We start from the raw sequence: 20,363 nt of genomic DNA on the forward strand, positions 1-20,363 counted from the left end.
GGGGGGGGGGGGGGGGCGGCGGGGGGGGGGGGAAAAATTTTTCGTTTTTTTTTTTTTTTTTTTTTTTATACCACCAACAGAACTCAATGTATCACAAGACTGGGATCCTCATCCCCTGCCCTAAACCCTGAGACCAGCTCAGTTTTAGGAAAGGACTGGTCATATAGAGTCTGAAAGCCCTAAGATGGAAAAATAGCATTATCTGAGGTCCCTCCAAGCAGGCTCTTACGGTCCTTGACCCACCAGGTTTGATGGGAGGAGGCTGACCATATTTTCCAAGGTATAGGCAGAGCAGGTGGACCTAAGTCTGCAGTGGACACCACCATCCTTCTCCCTACCCCCATACTTAGACTGTCTTCCTAGGTCAGATTAAAGGGGCCTGGGGCCAGAGCGAATCATGGGTCTTGATCCATTCAAACCCATGGCAAGTATATCAGTCAGAATTACAGAACTAATTTAATGATTACAAGGCATCTACCACGAACAACAGAGGATGAAAGGGAAGGGAAAATTTTAAAAAGTGTCTGATATCAGAGAGAGAATTGGGAAACAGCAGCAGGGGAAAGATTGATAATGCTTCAAGGTAACCTGTCCCTAAGGAGCAGGGCGGGAAGGGAGACCAGGAGCTTACCCAGAAGGTAGAATGTCCCAGTGGTGAGAAAGCATGCCTGTTGGCAGGGAGAGAGAATAGATGATAGCAAAAGGGGGGACCCACCCTTACTCCACTTCCAGCGTTCAGAAAGGATGAGATGGGGCAGGGGGCGGTGGCAGTGAGGAAGCAGAGAACAATGTAATAAATGAAGAGGCTGAGGAAAAGCAAGATGTGAGATTCTCATGTCAGGAAATCTGCAAGGAGAGGCAGGATTCAGTAAGGGCTAGCGGCGGTGGGGGAGGGAGGCAAAGGCTCCTAATATGAGGAGAGGGTGGCTTAGAGCAGAGGTCCAAAAGGTTGGCGACCACTGGCTTAGAGTAAGGGCTAGGTGAGGGGAGGGCAGCGCTGTCAGAAGGGCAGAGGTGAGGTACAGAAAAACATCCTGGACCCCACAAAAAGCTGTGTGATCCCAGGGAGGGTGAGAGGAGTTGATAACAACAGGAGGGGCCAACAGTAAAGAGGGCAGGCAGGCATAGCTTATAAGCACCAAGCAGGTAGGACTGAAGAGGAATGTGCGAAAAGAGTAAGGTCTCCATTCTCGGTAGGAAGGGAGCAGGGCGGGAATGGAATACTGTAATAGGGCCGAGGGCAGTAGGGGAGGGCCTGGCCTGGCCTGTAGCTTGAGGAAGGGAAGTGTCACTACAGGATGTGATGGTGGAAGGGTGTGAGAGGACCAGGAGGGTGTGAGGACAGCAGGCACAGCCCAGGTCTAGGAGAGGAAACCAAAGGGCCGCTGCCCTGCGGGACAGGGGACGTGCTGTGGTGGGGACTGGGCTGGGGGCTGGAGCGTCTGAGCAGATCTGCTAAAACCCTGTCCCTGGAACCTGACAGGGCAGCAGACGCCCTTCTCAAGGCAGTAGCAGCCAGCAGCGTTGCTGAGAAGGCTGTGGAGGCTGCTCGAATGGCCAAACTGATAGCCCAGGACCTGCAACCCATGTTAGAGGCCCCAGGTGAGGCATGGGCAGCTGCGGGTGGGGGTGGGCCCCCTGGGGAGGTGGACGGTGGATTGGGGGGAAGGGGAAGGGAATCCCCACAGGAGGCTGGGGATGGGAAAGCCAAGATAGGAGGGTTTGAGAGGACAGAGGGTGGCAGGGTAGGGAATAGAACTGAGAATTGATGAAACAGGGTAATACGGACAAGGAGTTGGGTCTTGCGATGATTGGCTGTAAGTTTGGGGATACCAAAGTCCTGGGAGGTGCCGGGTTGGAGGGATAAAGCGGTAGCTTTTGCAGTCCAAGGCAGGTTAGCCCCTCTGATTCTTAGCTGTCCCTGCCCCAGGCCGCAGACCCAGGCAGGACTCAGAAGGTTCCGACACAGAGCCCTTGGATGAGGACAGCCCTGGGGTGTACGAGAATGGACTGACCCCCTCAGAGGGCTCCCCTGAACTGCCCAGCAGTCCTGCCTCCTGCCGCCAACCCTGGCGACCCCCAGCCTGCCGGAACCCACTGCCTCCTGGAGGGGACCGGGGTCCCTTCTCCAGCCCTAAAACTTGGCCTGAGGAGTGGGGGGGCCCGGGTGAGCGGGCAGAGGAACTAGCTGGCTATGAGGCCGAGGATGAGGCTGGGATCCAGGGCCCAGGACCCCGAGACAGTTCCCCACTCCTTGGACGCTGCAGTGACAGTTCCGGAAGTCTTCGCGAGGAGGAGGGGGAAGATGAAGAGCCCCTGCCCCTCATAAGGACGCTAGGGGCCTCGGAGCCTGACCCCTTGGCCACACCAGTCCTGAGGGGCTCCTCGTCAAGGGGTCCTGAAGCTGGGTGCCTGATGGAAGAGCGTGAGGAGCCAGCTGCCACCGAGAGGCCAGCCCAGCCGGTGAGACAGACACCCTTCACCCCGCCTTGTGCCCTCTGAGTCTCACTCCTCTCTGCCCCTCTTCTCCGCAAAGCCTTGCCTCTCCTCCTTTCCAGTCCTCCCTCTGATCCCGGAGGAATTTGATTTGGATTCAGCTTTCTCTGTGCCTGCCCAGTCTTACACCATATCCTCCCTCAAAAATATTGAAAAACTTGAGAGCTGGCAGAAACCTTAGATACCTTCATGTCCAACTCCCTCTTTTGACAGAAAGGGAAACTGAGTTACAGAGCACTTAAAGTAACTAGCCCAAGGTTACCAATGAATAATTAACGGTAGAGCCAGAACGTCTTTCCCTGTTCTCCTTCCATATCATTTCCAGCTCCCAGTTTCCTACTCCACCCCCACCCCACCTCCACACTTTCTCTCTTTGGTGCCCAGAAATAAAAAAGGAAAAGTTTGTTCCCTCCCTACCCTAATTCTCCCTCCCTCTTCAGGGAAGAAGGGAAATAGGAAAGAAGGCAGAAAACTAGGAGGGGTGGAGTTTCCCCAGAACCCTCTGCTCTGATTGGACTCCAGGCCTTCTGTTTCCTAGCAACCACATCCTCATCCCTTTCTGCTTTACTGCAGTACCAGCTGCTGCTGCCAATGTATGCTACTAAGGCCAGACACCTTCTGCCTGGGCCATGTGACATGCTGGTGGGAGTAGAGTGGAAGGAGGAGGGAGGAAGGGTTATTCCTGACTTAAAGGAGCCAGAGGGAAGGCGAGGCCCTGGCTGGGAGAAGAGGAGTGTTTTGTAATCCAAGACAAAAGTTGGTGATCCCCATGCTCTGGTGTCTGGGATCCTTCTGCTTTGCCACCTTGGCCAGGGCAGGAAGGTGGGACCTGTCACTGGACCTGGTGCTCAGGGACTGAGCCTGCATTTTCCCTGTCTCTCTAGGGAGCTGCCAATCCCCTGGTGGTGGGAGCCGTGGCCCTCCTGGACCTCAGCCTGGCGTTCCTGTTCTCCCAGCTCCTCACCTAAGGCTCCTGCCTGGCCTAATTCTGGCTTCGGTTGCTGCCTCTTCACTCCTTTGATCTGCCTTTTTCTTTTTTCTTTTCCTCCTCCTGCTTGTGTTTTCTCCTGTCTTTTTTTTTTTTCTCTTCTCCCTTTCCTTTTCTGTTTCCCTTTGTTTTTGTCTCTTGCTTTTTCTTTCCTGCTCTCCTTTCAGATTCTCTCATTTATTCTGGATCTGTCTCTGTCTTCCTCGCTCCCTTTCCCACCCCAACTCTTTCTTTCTCTAGATTGTTTACATATGAAGGGCTTTTCTTGCTCAGAGTCGCTCTCTTCTCTGAGACACACAAATCTAAGTCAGACCATTGCCCCACACCCTGCCCATCTTTTCTTTAGACCTGAACTTGGATGAGGGTGGGGTTTTGGTGTCCTGAGGAGTCTCCTGGAAGGTGAGTGGAAAGGAGGAAGAAAAGGGAGGAGTGACTATACTGGTCAAGGCACTGGTCGAGCTCTGTGGCTCCCTAACCCAGGGCCCTGTTGCCCCTCTGAGGCCTAGTGAAAAAGCTGGAGGAGGTACAGTCACCATCTCTGACTTTGGAGGATCCTATCTCCCCTCCAAGCACTGAGATAGGTTCTTCCCTAATCCCATCCTTCCCTGAAAAAGAGATATGAAGGGAAATGAAGAGGGAAGACTCTTAGCATCTCCCACTTTCTTTCCTCAACTGCCAGCCCCTCATCCAACCCCCTAGGGTGGCATGCCACGTCAAGAGCAATGTGTAAAGGAAAGAAAGAGCCCAATGCAGCCAAGTCCACCCACTGACCTCTCCCACCCTTCTCTCTCCCCTAAGAATTTATTTGGTTGGTCTGGACTCACTTGTGGCCTTTGATTAAATTTCTAAGGGGCCTGAAGAAGACATTCCTACTGCAGAGGGTTAGAGGCACTTGAACGAGGACACCACTCCCCAGCTCTGGCGGTTGTGTTGGGGGAGGCAGTTTTGGGGAATGGAACCCGACCAGTTAGTTGACAGGAACTCACAGGGCAGCAAAAGTTGTGACAAGGTTCATCTCTAAGTCGGTTATATCTCTTCCCGCATCAGATCAGAATCTTGTGAAATGGGTAAACAGAAAAAGGGGATCACTGGAAGCCAATGTATCATACACTTTCCAGGCAGGGCAGAGGTGGGTGGAGAGCCCTGTTTGAGGTGGTGGCTGATCCCTGGTACTAACTTTTCCCCTGGGGGCAGGAAGCCCTAGGAAGAGGGGACTGTAAGGTCCCCAGGGGATCTTTCCTCCCTCCCCTGCATGAGGCAGAGGCAAGCTGCCTGCCAAACCCCTCCCTCAAGGAATGGCCTTGCCTGGGAATGCCCACCATACACACACACACACACACACACATACACACACACACACACACCCTCTTCTTTTTTTCTAGTCAAACTCTGTTTACTCCTTGGCCTGCCACCTTCCTTCCTCCCCTCTCAGCCTTTACTTCTGATTTCTATTTCATGGAATTTGGGATTGAAGTTAAACTACAACAGTGCCGCCAACACCAAGTCTTGCAGGAAAAAAAAAATACAAAGAAATTTAACAAAAAAAAAATATATTAATAAAAAAGTTCAAAAAAGGGGGGACTGTCATCTCCTTTGGGGTGCGATGTTTTCAAACCTAAGCTCTTCGAGGATCCCCGCGTGGAGCCCTCCTGGGAACCTCAGGCCTGCCAGCAGTCTCAAGGCTTCTCTGTCGTTGAGAGTTCTTCCCCTAAACTCCAAAGCCTGAGGTCAGAGTACCCAAGACGGCTCAGCAGGGCGGCCCCCGGGGGGCGGGGTCCCGTGATGGGGGCGGGGAGAGGGAAGGACCAGCCGGAGCACCAACCCCCGCCCGGCCCTGCACCAGGAAACGCCTGGGGGAGCGGAGCGCAGTGGAGACCGAAGCCAGGTGAGGCTGGCGGCTGGTGCTGGGGGAGCTGGACCCTGAGATGTGAGCGTTGGGAGGGGTCCCGCGGAAGAAACAGCGCGGAGCCCTGCAAGGAAAGGCATGGCTGAGCTAGGGATGGGGAGCCAGGTGGGGCGGAGGGGGGCAAATAGGCGGGGCTCCGCCGCATGCTCAGTAGGAGCGGGTGCAGGGCGGGGCGGGGACGCATGCGTAGTGGGGGTCGCCTCCGGCGGGGAGGAGGGGGCGGGGTCTGGAGACTCACGTGGGGAAAGGTGACTGCAGGCTCGGTGTCCGAGCAGGTGTGGGACCCCGGCCTTCGGGATCGGGGCACCGGGCAGGCCTGGGCAGAAAGGCCCGGTGCGCCCGGCCAGAGAGGGTGAAAGCCCTCTCCATCCCCGGGCTCTGCTCCCCCCGCGCCACCCCCAGGATGGTGATGTCTTCGCTGAAGCTCCAAGATCTCATCGAGGAGATTCGAGGGGCCAAGACCCAGGCCCAGGAGCGGGAAGTGATCCAAAAGGAGTGTGCCCACATCCGGGCCTCCTTCCGCGACGGGGACCCGCTGCATCGGCACCGCCAGCTGGCCAAACTGCTCTATGTCCACATGCTGGGCTACCCCGCCCACTTTGGACAGGTACTGCTCAGGGATGCCTTCCTTCTGAGTTTGGTGAGGGAGGCTGCTGGGATAGGGTCCTGGACCCGCTCACCTGTTTGTGCTGCCCCTATTTTCTTAATTCTACAATGTTCCAAGCCCTCACAGCATGCAGCACAGACCTCCTTCCCCATTACAGCCCCCATTGGTCATCAGGTGGACTGAACCCTTCATTCTCTGGCCAACCCCATCCAGCGCACCTCCTCCCCTCTCCCATTCTCCTCAACTTCCTTTTCTTGAAACTACCCACCAGCTCTGAATTTCCTAAGCCTCTCCTTTTGCTGAAGGGAGAGTGACGGGATATGGTGCCCTGAGAAGTTAACCTGGTGTTAAGGAGGAAGATAGAAAAGGGATGTTGGTGCCTCCAGTTTCACTCCTGTCCCTTCCTGGTCTGCCTCTTTCCCTATAGATGGAGTGCCTGAAACTGATCGCCTCCCCCAGGTTCATAGACAAGAGGGTGGGCTACCTGGGGGCCATGCTTCTACTGGATGAGAGGCAGGATGCCCACCTGCTCATTACCAACAGCATCAAGAAGTGAGAGCTTCTGGGAAGCACTCGGAATCGGGGAGATGGGAGAGGGGAACCGGGAACTCCCAGGGGGCTGCCTGCTGCAGGTACTGGAAGGACTAGAGGCTTGACTGACGTCCTCCCAAAACTCTGCAGCGACCTGAACCAGGGTATTCAGGCCGTACAAGGCCTGGCCCTGTGCACCCTGAGCACCATGGGCTCTGCTGAGATGTGCCGGGACCTGGCCACTGAGGTGGAGAAACTGCTCCTGGAGCGAAGCCCCTATGTGCGTAAGAAGGTGAGACGGCGGGACTCTAGATACTTGTCCCTCCAGAAACGGTCCTGTTTGCCATACGGCAGAGGCGGGGAGCCCATCCTGGCAGACCCCTGCCCTCTCTGAGCCCCCTGACCTCTGCAGGCTGTTCTGACTGCAGTGCACATGATCCGAAAAGTCCCTGAGCTCTCTGACACCTTCCTCCCGGTTTGTGCCAAACTGCTTCACGAACGTCACCACGGTAAGACCACGGGGCTCCCCGTCCCCTCCTCAGCTCTGGCTGTGGCCAAAGGTAGAAAGTGGGACCGGAACCTTAGCTCATTGGAGAAGGGTAGTATGTGCACACACACAGTAGACTCTCCTGTGCCCCTGGCCCACCATTCACTTCCCCTGCCCTGACACCAGGCGTCCTGCTGGGCACCATCACGCTGATCACAGAGCTCTGCGAACGAAGCCCTGCAGCCCTCAAGCACTTTCGAAAGGTGGGCTGGTGAAGGGACAGGCCCTGGGCCAGGAAAAGAGGGCAGTGGGGTTGGAATGGGGCTGATGGTGGAGAAGGTTAGGAAGACTGCCCAGATAAGGCTGTGCCCTCCCTCCAGGTGGTGCCCCAGCTGGTACAGATCCTCCGGACTCTGGTGACGACGGGATTCTCCACAGAACACAGCATATCTGGAGTCAGTGACCCCTTCCTACAGGTGGGCTGAGCTTCTCTGCTGTAGCCCTGGAACAGAGAGCTTGGCAGTAAGCCCATGGCCAGTGCTCACCTCCCGGAGAACACTTGGGTTCAGTTAGTGTCTTGGGCAGGGTAGGGTGGCAGGCACAGGACTGCCCAGGTCACCCGAGGACCAGTGCAGGGAAGGGATGCCTAAAGGTCAGAAAATCCAGTTTACTGACAATAAAAAAAACAGCCTGTCCCCAAATCCCCTGGCCTCACCTATCTCTGGGTCCCCTCCCAGGGCCTAAGGGACCTGTGGCGCAGAGGCAGGGGGACAGGGAGGCTCTAGGAACCCAGCCAGACCCTCCCAATGCTCTCCTCGGTGTCAGACTTTCCTCCTCAGCCCCTTCACTCCTTACCCTAAGAACCTCTTCACCTCTCCACCTTTACCCCAAACACAGGTCCAGATACTTCGTCTGCTCCGGATTCTGGGCCGGAACCACGAGGAGAGCAGTGAGAGCATGAATGACTTGCTGGCCCAGGTGGGGGACTGGGGAGGGGTGCCGGTTAAGTGTGTTGCTCTGTGATCCCACCTGGGCAGCTCTCACATGGTAACTCCCCGTGAGGCGGCCATATAATCAGGTCTCCGTTTCCCTCCAGACTGTGAGATCCGTGAGGGACACAGTCTGCCTCAGTATGGTAGCCCCTGGCACACAGTGTGTGGGGGCTTAGGGAACTTTGTTAGCTGGTTGAGGACTGAATGACATTGTGGAGACCTTCCAGAGACTTGAGGAGAGAACAGGGCCCATTTTACATGCATCTTCTGTCCCATCCATTCAGGTGGCCACTAATACAGACACCAGCCGAAATGCAGGCAGCGCGGTCCTGTTTGAGACTGTGCTCACCATCGTGGACATCCGCTCTGCAGCTGGCCTGCGGGTACCATCTCATACACCTCTCCCACTGTGGCCCCACCCACCCACCCCAGCTGGGAAGACAGGTCCTGTGGCAGGCAGTCCCCACTCCTGAATGAGCAGATTGCTCCTTCCCTAATTGTCCCTGACCTCTGCCTCCCATAGGTTCTAGCTGTCAACATTCTAGGCCGCTTCCTGCTCAACAGTGACAAGAATATTAGGTAAAAATGCCATGTGTCTGGCTGGGTTGTGCCACTGAACCCTGGCCCTCTGCCCTGCTCCTCCCAGAGTCTCCCAATTCATTCTTATCCCTGTACCCAGGGCAGAATGGTGCGGGGAGGAGGGCTGCTGGCCACGGCGTGATGGGGCCTCTCCCATTCTATTCAGATACGTAGCCCTGACATCGTTGCTGCGACTGGTGCAGTCTGATCACAGCGCTGTGCAGCGACACCGGCCCACTGTGGTGGAATGTCTTCGGGAACCTGACGCCTCTCTCAGCCGGTGAGCAAGACAGAAGGCCCAGCTTCTGGTGGCCAAGAGATGGACCGGCTCAGAGCAGCTGGACTAAGGGGACTAAGACAGGTGCACGGGGAAGAGGAGGGCCTAAGTTACCTCGTATGGACACATCTTTCTCCTGGCAGGCGGGCCCTGGAACTGAGCCTGGCTCTGGTGAACAGCTCCAACGTGCGAGCCATGACACAAGAGCTTCAGGGCTTCCTGGAGTCCTGCCCCCTTGATCTGCGGGCAGACTGTGCCTCAGGAATCCTGCTGGCTGCAGAGAGGTGAGGTGACAGGTCCCCAGGAGGCAGAGAGGGTGGAATCTGGGGAGGGTCAGTGCTAGGACTGAAATGCCCTATGTCCCCTAGGTTCGCCCCAACCAAGCGATGGCACATAGACACCATCCTGCGAGTGCTGACAATGGTGAGGCTGGGGCTGGTCTGAGAGAACCGGGCAGGAGTGGGCAGGGCTCGCCACACTGACTTGGCCGTGTACCCTACTCCAGGCGGGCTCACATGTCCGGGATGATGCGGTGGCCAACCTGACCCAGCTGATTGGTGGGGCCCAGGAGCTACACGCCTACTCTGTGCGCCGCCTCTACAGTGCCCTGGCACAGGACATCTCCCAGGTAATGTCTCCACCACCCAGACTCCAGGCTGCCCAACCCTCCCAGCCCTTCCCGAGCCAGCGACTCCTGACACCCGGTTCCCAATGGGTTTTCCCTCAAAGTCATACCTTTCTTCTTAGTGGAGGACATCCTCAAGGGCAGAGCCCTGTTTTTAGTAAGAACATCTGGACCTCTGGTTCTGGCACCTACTGGCTGTGTAACCAGATGACGAATGTAACTTGCTTTATGCTTGGCACACTCAGCTTTCTACCCTGCCCACCTCCCGGAACTGTCTTGCGGATCAAATGAGATCAATAAAAGCTCTTTCTGCATGTATTTGGGTTTTTTTTATTACTTAAATGCTGAGTGAATTAATGGGTGCCAGTCAGTATCTGTAGCCCTCTTTCCATATATTAAGTAGGGACCCTCACTTCATCCTTGCTGCACCCTTTGTGGTTAGACCATGTAGTTCTGATACTTGGCCACCAGAGGGCAGAGGAAGCCCAGGAACCAGGACAGTGGGGGAACGAACTAACATAACTTCCTTGTGCCGAGGCCCCTCCTTTCCTTTACCCACCCCTCCAAACCTAAAGGGATGTCACAGGGTTTGGAAGTGAGGGACACTGGCCCAGCATGTTTCTTATCCTACACAGCAACCGCTGGTGCAAGTGGCAGCCTGGTGCATTGGGGAATACGGGGACCTTCTGCTGGAGGGGAGCTGTGAGGAAACTGAGCCACTTCAGGTGAGACCTGCATTGAGGGTACACTGAGGAGGGACTTGTCGGGGAAGGCAGGGCTGGCCCAGGGTCACTATCTATGCCTCACCCCCGACCCCCCCCACCCCCGCCTTGCAAAGGTGGAAGAAGAAGAAGTGCTGGCATTACTGGAAAGGGTGCTGCAGTCCCATATGTCCCTGCCAGCCACCCGAGGATACGCCCTCACAGCCCTCATGAAGCTTAGCACCCGGCTTCGTGGGGACAACAAGTAAGAAGGGGTCCCAGCCCCTCCCAGAGGCCCTCTTCTTGGTGCCTCCAGTGACAATGTCCCTTCACTGTGCCCACCAGTTTCTGAGTTCCTCTCCAGGCATACCCCCCCCCCATTACCCCCAATTCTTAGGTTCTTCCTTTTGAGCCAAGTATCATGGGCATCGCCCTGCTCTGTGGGGCCTCTCCCTTCCCTGCCACATCCTGGAGTTGAAGGGCAAGGCAGACTGCCATTCCCACTCACACACCACCCTCTGGCCCAGCCGCATCCGCCAGGTGGTGTCCATCTACGGAAGCTGCCTCGACGTGGAGCTGCAGCAGCGGGCTGTGGAGTACAACACACTCTTCCGGAAGTACGACCACATGAGGTGCGCTGGCAGTCTGCCACAGCATAGAACCCCAATTCCTGCCCTCTCCCCAAATGCCCTCTCCCCAAAGTCCCTTTCTGGGTGCAGGGGTCACAACCTCACTTGTGCCCTCCTCATCACAGTCAGAGCCTCCCACCCACAGCTCACTGAAGCTAAGCTGCTTCCAACCCTCCTTGCTCATCTGGAAACCATCAGTCGTGTGCCACCCTGGGAAGTCAGAGGGGCACTTCCAACCCACCATGTGCCCAGGGCTCCATGTTCTTACTCCTCCTGCCACATGCCTCTTGCAAAAAGTGCAGGGTCCACCCAGAGGGACACACCTGCGTTCCATCTCTCAGGGCGGCCATTTTAGAAAAGATGCCCCTTGTGGACCGAGGTGGCCCGCAGGCTGATGAGGAAGTAAAGGAGAGCAAAGAAGCAACCCACCTTTTGGAACCAGCCCCTGTCCCCACAGAGCCCCAGGTAAGGAGGCGGAGGCCCCAGGGGGAAGAGGACTTGGTGGGGCTTCCATGCCTAGCCCTGATCCTTCTGCCCTTTCCCCACAGGCCTCAAAGCTCTTGGATCTGTTAGACCTCCTGGATGGACCTTCTGAGGATTCCCAGCAGCCTCCCCCTGTGGATCCCTCCCCTGAAGGCACTTTAATACACCTGCTCGACCTTCCCTGTGCTCCCCTAGCCCCAGGTCAGTAAAAGGGAGATGTCTTGCGGGGGAAGGTGTAGAAATGTGTTTCTTCTCTTTAGCCAAGCACTGAGGTTCAGGTACCCTCTTCCCTGCTGTGTGCCCCCCATAGCACCCCCCATCTTAGTAGGTAAAAGGGTTCTGGCATATACTCCCTTCCTAGATACCCTTCAATGTCTTCCCTTTGTTCCAGATGTCTTATCCTGGCCTGAAGACCCTGTTCCCTCCCTGGCCATCTCATATACTTTCCTACTACCCACTCCACTGACCACTCCTAGCTCCTCAGACCCTCTCACCTCAAGCCCTTGGCAATTCATGTTCTTTTTACATGGAATGTTCTTTCCCTAGCACATCAAATGACTAGCTTATTCTTACTCTTCAAGCCTCAGCTAAAATGTCAGGTGCTTCCCCTACCACTCCTATCTTAGTTCCTCCCAGTTATCCTGGCCTAGTTTATTTCCTTTAGCACCAATTATAGGTTGTGATTATCTTGCTTTTCTTGTTTATTCTCTCCTCCAACTAGACTGTCGGCTCCAACTTCTTGCCCACTTTGTCACTAGCATCTCAAGCAGTGCCCTGCACCCAGTGGATGCTCACTTAAGTTTTGTTGAATGAAAGAATGAATGAACTCATCTTTGGTCCATACAGTAAGCTGCTTCTCTCTTCCTTCTCTAGCTCCCATCCCAAACCTCAAAGTGTTTGAGCGGGAAGGACTACAGCTGAATCTGTCTTTTGTTAGACCGCCTGGAACCCCTACTTTGCTCTTAATCACTGCCACTGCTACCAACGCCTCAGAGGGTGATGTCACCCACTTCATCTGCCAGGCCGCTGTGCCCAAGGTTTGTAGAAGACCAGGATTCACAGTTGGCTTGGACACTCCCGGAGAAAAGGCCAATAAGCAGAGGAGGTGGATGGGAAAGAGAATGAGATGAGAAGGGAGTGCCATGCAGAGACGATCACTTGGGGAGTTATGGGAAGAGGGTTTGAAACTATTGGGTGTGCAGGGCTTGCCTGAACCTGCCCAATCTCCTATGTTCAGAGTTTCCAGCTGCAGCTACAGGCCCCCAGTGGGGACACAGTTCCAGCTCAGGGTGGCCTTCCAGTGACCCAGGTCCTCCGAATCCTCAATCCTAACAAGGTGAGCTCCAGGAGCCTCCTGTGAATAAGACCCAGGGATGGGAGAAGCCATCTGTGCTAACCCTGGTTTCCACTCTCCTATTCCTAGGCCCCCTTGCGGTTAAAGCTGCGCCTCACCTACAACCACTATGGCCGGTCAGTGCAGGAGATCTTTGAGGTGAACAACTTGCCTGTGGAGGCATGGCAGTAACTCAGCCTCCACTCGGCCTGAAATCCTCTTGGGTCCCAAACCCCTGGGTTCCCAGGTTCTTGGAGCCTACGTCTGAGGACTACCAGCAGGTGGCGCTCTGGTCCTGTGCTTGCCATTGCAAAAACTGGAGGGGGCCCACCCTCTCCCCCACAAATAATGAAAGTCCAATAAAGCCTGAGGGGGTGAGTTATATTTGTATATATTTGAGGTAGAAAATATATGAATAACAGCAAGGAACAAGTCTTAACAGGAAGTCTGTGTCTTCCCTTGGTCTCAGGAATCTGTTTCAACAAAGAAGGGTTTTCTTTCTACCCCTCTCTGGGCTGGGGAACAAATCTGACCCCACAGGAGGCACTTTACCATGTGGGCCAGAGCGGGGCACAGTGGCAAAATCAAACCAGAATGTCTAGGTTTCCAATAGGAATTCCCACCCATATCCCCAACCTGCTGCTATTCCCCACACCCCAAGGCAGGGAAATCCCTCCTGCCTCCCCTCATCTCTAACTCAGCTGTAAGGTGGTTTAGGAGCCGCTGGCAGAATCAATGGCATCGACCAAGGGAAGGGGGGTGGCAAGGGATTTTCCTGTGCTTAACTACTGATCACGGCTAAGTGGAAATCCTATAAACACGAGCGGAAATCAATGGAGGCTGCTTAGCGGCCAGGGGAGAGGGGCGGCCCACAGATTGCATCTGACGGATGAGGGAGAGGAGGCGGCCTGGGAGGGCTCCACAAGGATAGCTGAGGGTAGGGTGAAGGAACAGGCAGAGCTGGTGAGAGAGGAGTCACGGTGGAAAGGGAAGCCAGGAGAACAGGCACAGTGAGGAAAGGAATGAACCCCATTAGGCTCAGAGTTCTCGTCTCTTGTTGAGGAAGTGACACCTTAGCCCAGGCTACTGTCAGCATCATTAGTCCCCTCGGGCTTCTCTCTGGAGCTGTGTACTTCTAGCAGGCGCTGGTAGTCCTGAGGCCGGAAACGCTGTAGGTACACGATCAGCTTGGCAGGTGCCCTCTCCTGTGCCAACACACCTATAGGCAAAAGGAGAATAAGAGAACCAGAAAGAGCTACAAATGCTTTGAGTCTACTCCCTGCCCACAGAGCCGGACCCCAACGTTGTTTCCAAGGCAGCCCTGGGATTAGGAATGCCAGCCATCCAACCAGCTTGTGTAACCCACAGCCCACTCCCTCATTTTGGAAGTGGGGCCTAAAAGGGCCACTTCTGGCAGGAGTGGGACTGGGAGACCAAGCATGAGCTCCCTCCTCCAGCAGGGAGAAATGGGCAAGAGGCACGTAGGCACCATGGAGACAGAGGGTGCCCGAGCACCGACTTATTTCAGTATATTGCTCCTGTCCCCCAACTAAGATTAAAGTCCACCTAGACAGGCCAAAGCTCATTGATTTGGTAATGAGGCACATGTAGAGATACACACAGAGAAACTGAGGGGTGTAGAAAGAAAAGGAGAGGCCTAGCCAGTGTGGCTGGAGCATTGTCAGTGCACTGAAGGGTCACAGGTTCAATTCTGATCAGGGCACATATCCAGGTTGCAGGTTCAATGCCCGGTTGGGGTGCATATGGGAGGCAACTGGTCAGTGTTTCTCCCTCACCCTCTCCCTCTCTCTCTAAAATTTAAAGAGAGAGAGAGAAAGAGAGAGAGGAGCAGCTATAGCCATGGGTTGGGACTCACATAGAATTTTAGCCTCTATGTGGTGGAGCATGATAAGCCAATGTCTTATTGGGAGTGCCTGCCAGCATACTGGGCACATAACTAGGAACTCAGTGTATGTTTGCTGAGGTGGTGAGAACAGCTTTCAAGGGCTGTAAGGCCTCATGGGATGCACAACCCCATACCTGTGTGGATGAACTGTCTACAAGGGCACTAAGCTTAGGAACAGGAAAAACAAAAGCCTGCCAGTGCTTGCCCCAGTGGTCTCTCATAAATGCATTATTGCTTTGTACTGAAAGCTAACAGGACAAATTAAATGAAGATCTAGGTAGCTGTAAAAACGAGGGGGTAGGAGTTGGGAGAGGGGAGGGCGGATTGGAGGACTGAAGCAGAGAACTGACAAATGGAACTGAATGCTAGAGGTATGCGAACTAAATCAGAATGACTGGAATAGATTAGAGACACAGAATTAAATCAAGGTTAGAGCACTACTGCAAAAGAGGAAAGGGGATTGGAGAGAAACCTAAGAAAACTCAGTCTTCTAGAAAGTTGCTAAAACAATTCCCATTAGAGAAATAACGCCAAAACCCTCCCTGCTACCTGGCCTGATGGGTACACCCGGAAGAGGAACAGGGAAAGCACAGAGGGTCTGTCTCCCTCACCAAGCATGCTGCCGAGCTTGTTGATCTTCTCTAGGGCAGCGGGGACTTCGGCCTCCTCCCGCACCAGGGCCTCTATTTCACCCACAGCATAGCCAAAGTCGGCTGTGTCCAGGTCCACCCTGAGCGGAGGCTCCTCTTGATCAGCTCTGGAAAGCACCAGTTTCCAGGCACTTCGATTAGTCACAAAACTAGCTACTTCCTGCAGTCCCAGTGGGCCCAGCACAGCAGCCACACCCTCAGCCCCCGGGACTTCAGCCCCCAGCACCTTATAGAGCTGGGCCACAATTGCAGGCTCAGCTGTGAGTTCCAGGTACTCAGTGTGGGGTCCAGAGACACCTGCTGTACCGGGACATTTGAGCTCCCAACCACTATTTTCTCGCTGTCGCAGCCAGTAGTCAGTCCGCATGAGGTTCAGCTCAGGGGTGTCGTAGTAGCTGTCTCGGAAGGTGACCCGGTGCTCCAGGGTGCCCCCCAACTCCTGCAGCCGTTCTTCTGTTTCCGGCCCAGGAACAAACTTTCGCTCCACCTCAATCAATCCCTGGGCCATACTACCTGCAATCAGTCAATCAAAAATCATCTGCTGACCTCCCAAGGGTGCTCAGCCTTGCAGCGTGACAGCTCAGCAAAGACACCCCCCCCACACACACACACACACACATACACACACACCACCACCACCACCACCTTGGAAGAACTTATGAGACACAAACACTGTCACGGAATCTGCTGGTGCTGCAGCCCTTTCCCCCCGCCCCCCGTCTGTCTGATGTTTTAAGACTGTGACAGTGACAGGTCTCCAGTAAGATCCCTTGCACCGCTGAAGATGTCCTCAATCCAAGGGGCTCCCTCGAAAGCAGGCCGCATGGCCGGTGTCCTCTCAGCGCTCCCCACACACCTCGTTACCCTGCAGGCCGGGGGCTCACTGCCCGGGCGACCCCGCCGACCAGCCCTCCCCAACCACAGCGCGGTCCAGAGGAGCCTCGGGTGTCGCCTCGAAGCCCGAAGGTCTCCCTCTCGCGGGACCTGGAGGTGGGGACGAGAGCCACGCCGCGAGGGATGCCGGGAACAGTCCCTGGCCCTCGACCTCGGCCCGGCTCTGCACACCGGACCAGTCCCAGCGCGAGCGGCCATGTTAGGCCGAAGTAGTAGTGCCGCGGCAGGCCGGCCCGAGAGGCCTGCTGGGCTTAAAAGGCCGGAACCTCCGTGAGAAGGGAACGGGGCCGGCTCCCTGTGCTCTGCTCTTCACCCCGACTTTTCCCGGGTCCGGGAACGGCCCGGTCCGCGCTTCAGGAGCCTGGCATCCTGGGGCCGGGATGCATGATGGGAGATGTAGTTCCAAACGGAGACTTTGCACCACCACCACCGTCACATCGCTATGGTGGCTGCGAATAGTGCCAAGGAGACTATCTAAAGTTGAGCTGGGGCTGTGGGGAGAGTAGGGTGGGAGGAGCTGAGGCCCCAGTCTGGTCTCCAAACCCCTCCTCCATAAGCAGATGGGCCTGGAATACAAGCCACTCATTGGGACACTGTCCAGCAGATATGTTCTTGACTATTAGGGGGCACTAAATGCAGGCCACTGGCAATGGGCTGATAAAAGCATAACTAAGAACCCTAGCTGGTTTGGCTCAGTGGCTAGAGCGTCAGTCTGTGGACGGAAGGGTCCTGGGTTCGATTCTGGTCAAGGGCACATGCCTGGGTGTTGGGCTCAATGTGTGTGGATTCTCGCTAATCATTGATGTTTCTATCTCTCCCCCTCTCCCTTCCTCTCTGAAATAAAAATTTACTTATTTATTTAAAAGCATAACTAAGACAAGCTTAGCTATTCTGGGGTTTTTTCATGCCTCGGCATGAATGTCCAGGGTAAGGGTGGGTGGGAAACTTTCTGTCTGAGGAGGAAGTGATATTTTGGATGGAAATTAAAGATGTGATGGGATTTCAACAGTTGGAGACTCAGATGGAGACAGGAACAGCCTGAGCAAAGACCCAAAAGCTGGAAAGCACCTGGCCAGTGTGGAAGGAGATGAAGCTAGAAGTAAGTTGTGGAGCAGGTTGGCAAAGGCCTTGAGTGCCAGGCTGAGGAGTATGTCACTGAGTGTCCAATGGACACTGAGCAGGTTTTGTCAGGAGTGGGAGAATACTCATGGTCATTTAAAATACAGGAAGACATGGGGGTGGCCCTTTGACTGCTTTGGGAAATAAAATAAAGACCCTCCTGCTCCCTCGTCCCTCTGAGGACTGTGGTTCCCTGGAGGAGTCACTGCACGCCGGACCCTCTGGACGTGGTGGCTTGTGAGGAACAGTGGCTCTTACCAACTCCTGGTTCCCTTCTATGATTGGCGAGAAGCGCTAGGTTCTCAACACGGTCCTCTCCCAGCATGCTGCTGAAACACACAGGAACCGTGGTGAGCACGGGGAGGACACTGGATTACAAACGTGGTGTGTTGATGTGGGATGTCTTGGATGCATCCACCCCCCAGCCCACCTGCCATGACAAGTACCAGTGGGCAGGGAGGGGGCACCCCCAGCCACTAACTCCTCTCACTGGCCTGCTTTTCATCTGTCCTTTGCTTTTCAGTTTTGTTGTCGAGGGGAAGAAGATCTAATCTCTTCCCTGAATTATGAAACCCAACCCCAGTGGCCAGAGGCAGCTTAACGGACAGGAAAGACCAGATTTGGGAGCCAGATAGACCTGGGGTAAACCCCCAGCTTCACTTTTTTTCTTTTTTGTTAATTCTCACTCAAGGATATTCTTTCCATTGACTTTTAGGGAGGGTGGAAGGGAGGGAAGGGGGAGAGGGAAGAGAGAAAGAGGGAGGGAGGGAAACCCAACCCCAGTGGCCAGAGGCAGCTTAACGGACAGGAAAGACCAGATTTGGGAGCCAGATAGACCTGGGGTAAACCCCCAGCTTCACTTTTTTTCTTTTTTGTTAATTCTCACTCAAGGATATTCTTTCCATTGACTTTTAGGGAGGGTGGAAGGGAGGGAAGGGGGAGAGGGAAGAGAGAAAGAGGGAGGGAGGGGGAGAGAGAGAGAGAGAGAGAGAGAGAGAGAGATTTTAAACAGAATATATTTTTAGCCTCACTATGCCGGGGTCCAGCCCCGGGGGTCCAGGGATTCCCAAAGGTGTGGACGGAGTCGGCGAAGAATGTTTTACACGGAGACAGCGTTCAGAACTCTCTAGCTCTCTTTAGTCTCCATGGATCTTCCTGTGCCTGGCTGAGGCCACAGAGAAAGATCCCGAGGCAAACTGAGCCTTTATTTTTATAGTCAGAGGTAAACAAGGTAGTGGTTACCAAAGTTACACTGTTTTTGTGAGTCTCACTTGTTTTTGTTCTTGTTCTTGCTGCACTTCCCTCAGCCCATTAGCTTCCCAGGTAAGATCTAGGGAGCGTCATAAGGTCAAGCCTAATTATGCTAAGAGGACTGTGCCCTCTAAGCTGGGACTTGTTTGTGGCTGTGCCAACAGGTCAGTCCGAGGCTTAACCCTATAGCCGCTTCCCACATCACTAAACCTCTGTTTCTTGTTGGCAAAATGCGGACTGCCTCACAGTTATGTGTGAGGATTCATTGACAAGGTCACATACTTGAGATTCCGAATGTTAGCTTCTCCTATGAACTCCAGGGTTTTTCTTTTCTTTTTAAAGAGACTATAGCAGCTACGGCGGGCCCTGGAGCCAGGCCACTTGTCACTTCTTGACCCACCGTGTGACCTGGGGCCGGCTAATTAACTTGTTTGTACCGTGGTTTCCTCAACTGTAAAATGGGGACTAGTTGTGAGGATTAAATAAGTTAATATAGCTAAAGGTGCTTGGAACTGTCCCCGGCACTCCATAAATCTTAGCAATTATTGTTATTATAATATAGGAGAGCTTATGAGCCTCCCTGCCCCACAACTCTGGGGACTCTGTGACGTGTGTGTGTGTGTGTGTGTGTGTGTGTGTGTGTGTGTGAGAGAGAGAAGAGAGAGAGAGAGAGAGAGAGAGAAGGGGGAGGAGAGAGCTCGCAGAGACTTCAGAGTAATTGCTGTGGAAGAGAATGTTCTGGTATCCAGTTGGAAGGGAGGGGCTCATAAGGCAGGAAGAAGGAATGGAAAAAGAGAGGCCTCGGGCGGTTCTGGGAAGCCGGTAGAAGCCAGGGCTTGCTCTAGAGACGATTTAAACAAAACAAAACACACATATGGTTTCGTAACCCGAAAGAAGAAGAGAAGATGAAAAAGAGTTTAAAGGAGCCTGTCCTCTTTGCAGGCTCGGACCTGGCGCCAGAGTCCAGCAGGTGGCCAGGCCCACGGCCGGCCTTGCCTTGGGGCCTGGGGCCCCTCCCACGGCTCAGCGAGGCGGACGGATTCCGCTCGGGCTAGCGGGCGGACGGACTACAACTCCCGGCATGCACCGCGGCGGGCGGACCGCTGCACCTGCTCAGTGGGGTCGCCCTGGGAGCCTGGGTATTGATTATTCCATTGTGTGGGACGCCTCGGCTCCAGCCAGTGAATGAGGCGGAGGAGTGAGGGCGAAGAGGAGGAGGAGGTGGGCGAGGAGGAGGAGGAGGAGGCGGAGGAGGCAGGGAACGAGCGGGTGCCCTGGGTGAATCAATGGAAACCCCCTCACGAAGCCGGGAAAACACTTCAGCCGCAGCCAAATAGCATTGATTATTTTCCTTCACTTCCCTCACCGCCGTGAATATATTTATTTATTTTTTCCATCTCCATCCCCGACGCCCCGGAGTGAGCGCTGGAGGGAGGGAGGAGGAGGGGGGAAAAAGGAATCAACACATCGGAGAAGTCCCTTCCAAGAGCCGCCCCCTCCCCTCCCCGCCTCGCGCTGCTCGGCGGCCGCGGTTCGACTCCCGTCCCTGCTTCCAGCTGAGGTGTAAGTGCATCGATTTCCGATGCTGCTGGGTTGGTTGTGTTTTTTTTTTTTTTCCCTCTCTCCTCTCCCTCTCTTCTTCCCTTCCTTGCTCTTCGGAAGCCTGAGACGGAGGAGAGAAGAGGCGCTCGGACACTGCCGCTGGAGGGCACCGAGAGGGACTGGAAGGGGCTGGGGGAGGGGACACGGACGGACGGACAGACAGACCTAGAGCCTGAGGGGGGGAAAGGAGCAGGGTTGTGGGAGGGAGAGGCTTGCGAGCGGGGATGGGGGAAGCGGGGAGACGGGGAAGGGAAAGGCACAGAGGCTGAGGCTGGACTGGGAGCCGGCGGGACAGACGGCGGGTAAC

The 20,363-nt window shown here is 55.0% G+C and overlaps 4 protein-coding genes across 15 annotated transcripts in view; 3 read left to right on the forward strand and 1 right to left on the reverse strand.

The window, feature by feature from the left end:
* JPH4 (junctophilin 4) overlaps window positions 1-5,007 on the forward strand; it is a 7,592-nt gene extending 2,585 nt beyond the window's left edge. Inside the window, exons 3-5 of the mRNA XM_005882268.2 lie at window positions 1,484-1,602; window positions 1,931-2,463; window positions 3,381-5,007. Of these exons, the coding sequence (XP_005882330.2) occupies window positions 1,484-1,602; window positions 1,931-2,463; window positions 3,381-3,464 (736 nt within the window). The 3' untranslated portion in view covers window positions 3,465-5,007. The remainder of the gene's footprint in view (window positions 1-1,483; window positions 1,603-1,930; window positions 2,464-3,380) is intronic.
* Window positions 5,008-5,097: 90 nt separating this feature from the next.
* On the forward strand, window positions 5,098-13,554 carry AP1G2 (adaptor-related protein complex 1, gamma 2 subunit). 3 transcript variants are annotated; one of them, XM_005882212.2, is made up of 22 exons: window positions 5,098-5,369; window positions 5,793-5,997; window positions 6,425-6,549; window positions 6,679-6,820; window positions 6,941-7,037; window positions 7,202-7,278; window positions 7,396-7,491; window positions 7,913-7,993; window positions 8,292-8,390; window positions 8,531-8,586; window positions 8,753-8,866; window positions 9,007-9,147; window positions 9,232-9,286; window positions 9,369-9,491; window positions 10,124-10,213; window positions 10,327-10,454; window positions 10,717-10,821; window positions 11,160-11,283; window positions 11,367-11,502; window positions 12,175-12,338; window positions 12,539-12,637; window positions 12,725-13,554. In XM_005882212.2, exons 2-22 carry the CDS (start codon window positions 5,794-5,796, stop codon window positions 12,824-12,826), a joined length of 2,358 nt encoding a protein of 785 aa, XP_005882274.1. In that variant the 5' UTR covers window positions 5,098-5,369; window position 5,793; the 3' UTR covers window positions 12,827-13,554. The 3 variants fall into 3 exon arrangements, with proteins under 3 accessions (XP_005882274.1, XP_005882275.1, XP_005882276.1); XM_005882213.2 differs by lacking the exon at window positions 8,292-8,390; XM_005882214.2 differs by lacking the exons at window positions 12,539-12,637; window positions 12,725-13,554 and adding an exon at window positions 12,023-12,146 and having other exon boundaries at window positions 12,239-12,322.
* THTPA (thiamine triphosphatase) overlaps window positions 13,010-20,363 on the reverse strand; it is a 44,802-nt gene continuing 37,448 nt past the window's right edge. For 3 of the 6 annotated variants that reach the window (XM_005882207.2, XM_005882206.2, XM_014529947.1), the window contains 2 exons: window positions 15,152-15,703; window positions 13,010-13,853 (listed from right to left, as the gene is read on the reverse strand). In XM_005882207.2, the coding sequence (XP_005882269.1) occupies window positions 13,708-13,853; window positions 15,152-15,703 (698 nt within the window). In that variant the 3' untranslated portion in view covers window positions 13,010-13,707. The other 3 variants (XM_005882209.2, XM_005882210.2, XM_005882211.2) reach the window with 3 other exon arrangements.
* ZFHX2 (zinc finger homeobox 2) overlaps window positions 17,476-20,363 on the forward strand; it is a 31,298-nt gene continuing 28,410 nt past the window's right edge. For 2 of the 5 annotated variants that reach the window (XM_005882203.2, XM_014529946.1), the window contains exon 1: window positions 18,609-20,017. The gene's annotated coding sequence lies outside the window, so the exon portion shown is untranslated. Of the gene's footprint in view, window positions 17,554-18,608; window positions 20,047-20,363 lie in introns of those variants that run through there. The other 3 variants (XM_014529945.1, XM_005882204.2, XM_005882202.2) reach the window with 3 other exon arrangements.

Source organism: Myotis brandtii, unplaced genomic scaffold (assembly GCF_000412655.1).
Source record: "Myotis brandtii unplaced genomic scaffold, ASM41265v1 scaffold70, whole genome shotgun sequence".
NCBI lineage: Eukaryota > Metazoa > Chordata > Mammalia > Chiroptera > Vespertilionidae > Myotis > Myotis brandtii.

What these genes read in the sequence shown, in the direction of transcription:
- AP1G2 (XM_005882212.2), top strand. Translation starts at nt 5,794, where the DNA reads ATGGTGATGTCTTCGCTGAAGCTCCAAGATCTCATCGAGGAGATTCGA. An exon ending in CTGTCCCCACAGAGCCCCAG is followed by an intron (nt 11,284 to 11,366) that starts GTAAGGAGGCGG and finishes CTTTCCCCACAG; the next exon opens with GCCTCAAAGCTCTTGGATCT. An exon ending in CTGTGCTCCCCTAGCCCCAG is followed by an intron (nt 11,503 to 12,174) that starts GTCAGTAAAAGG and finishes TTCCTTCTCTAG; the next exon opens with CTCCCATCCCAAACCTCAAA.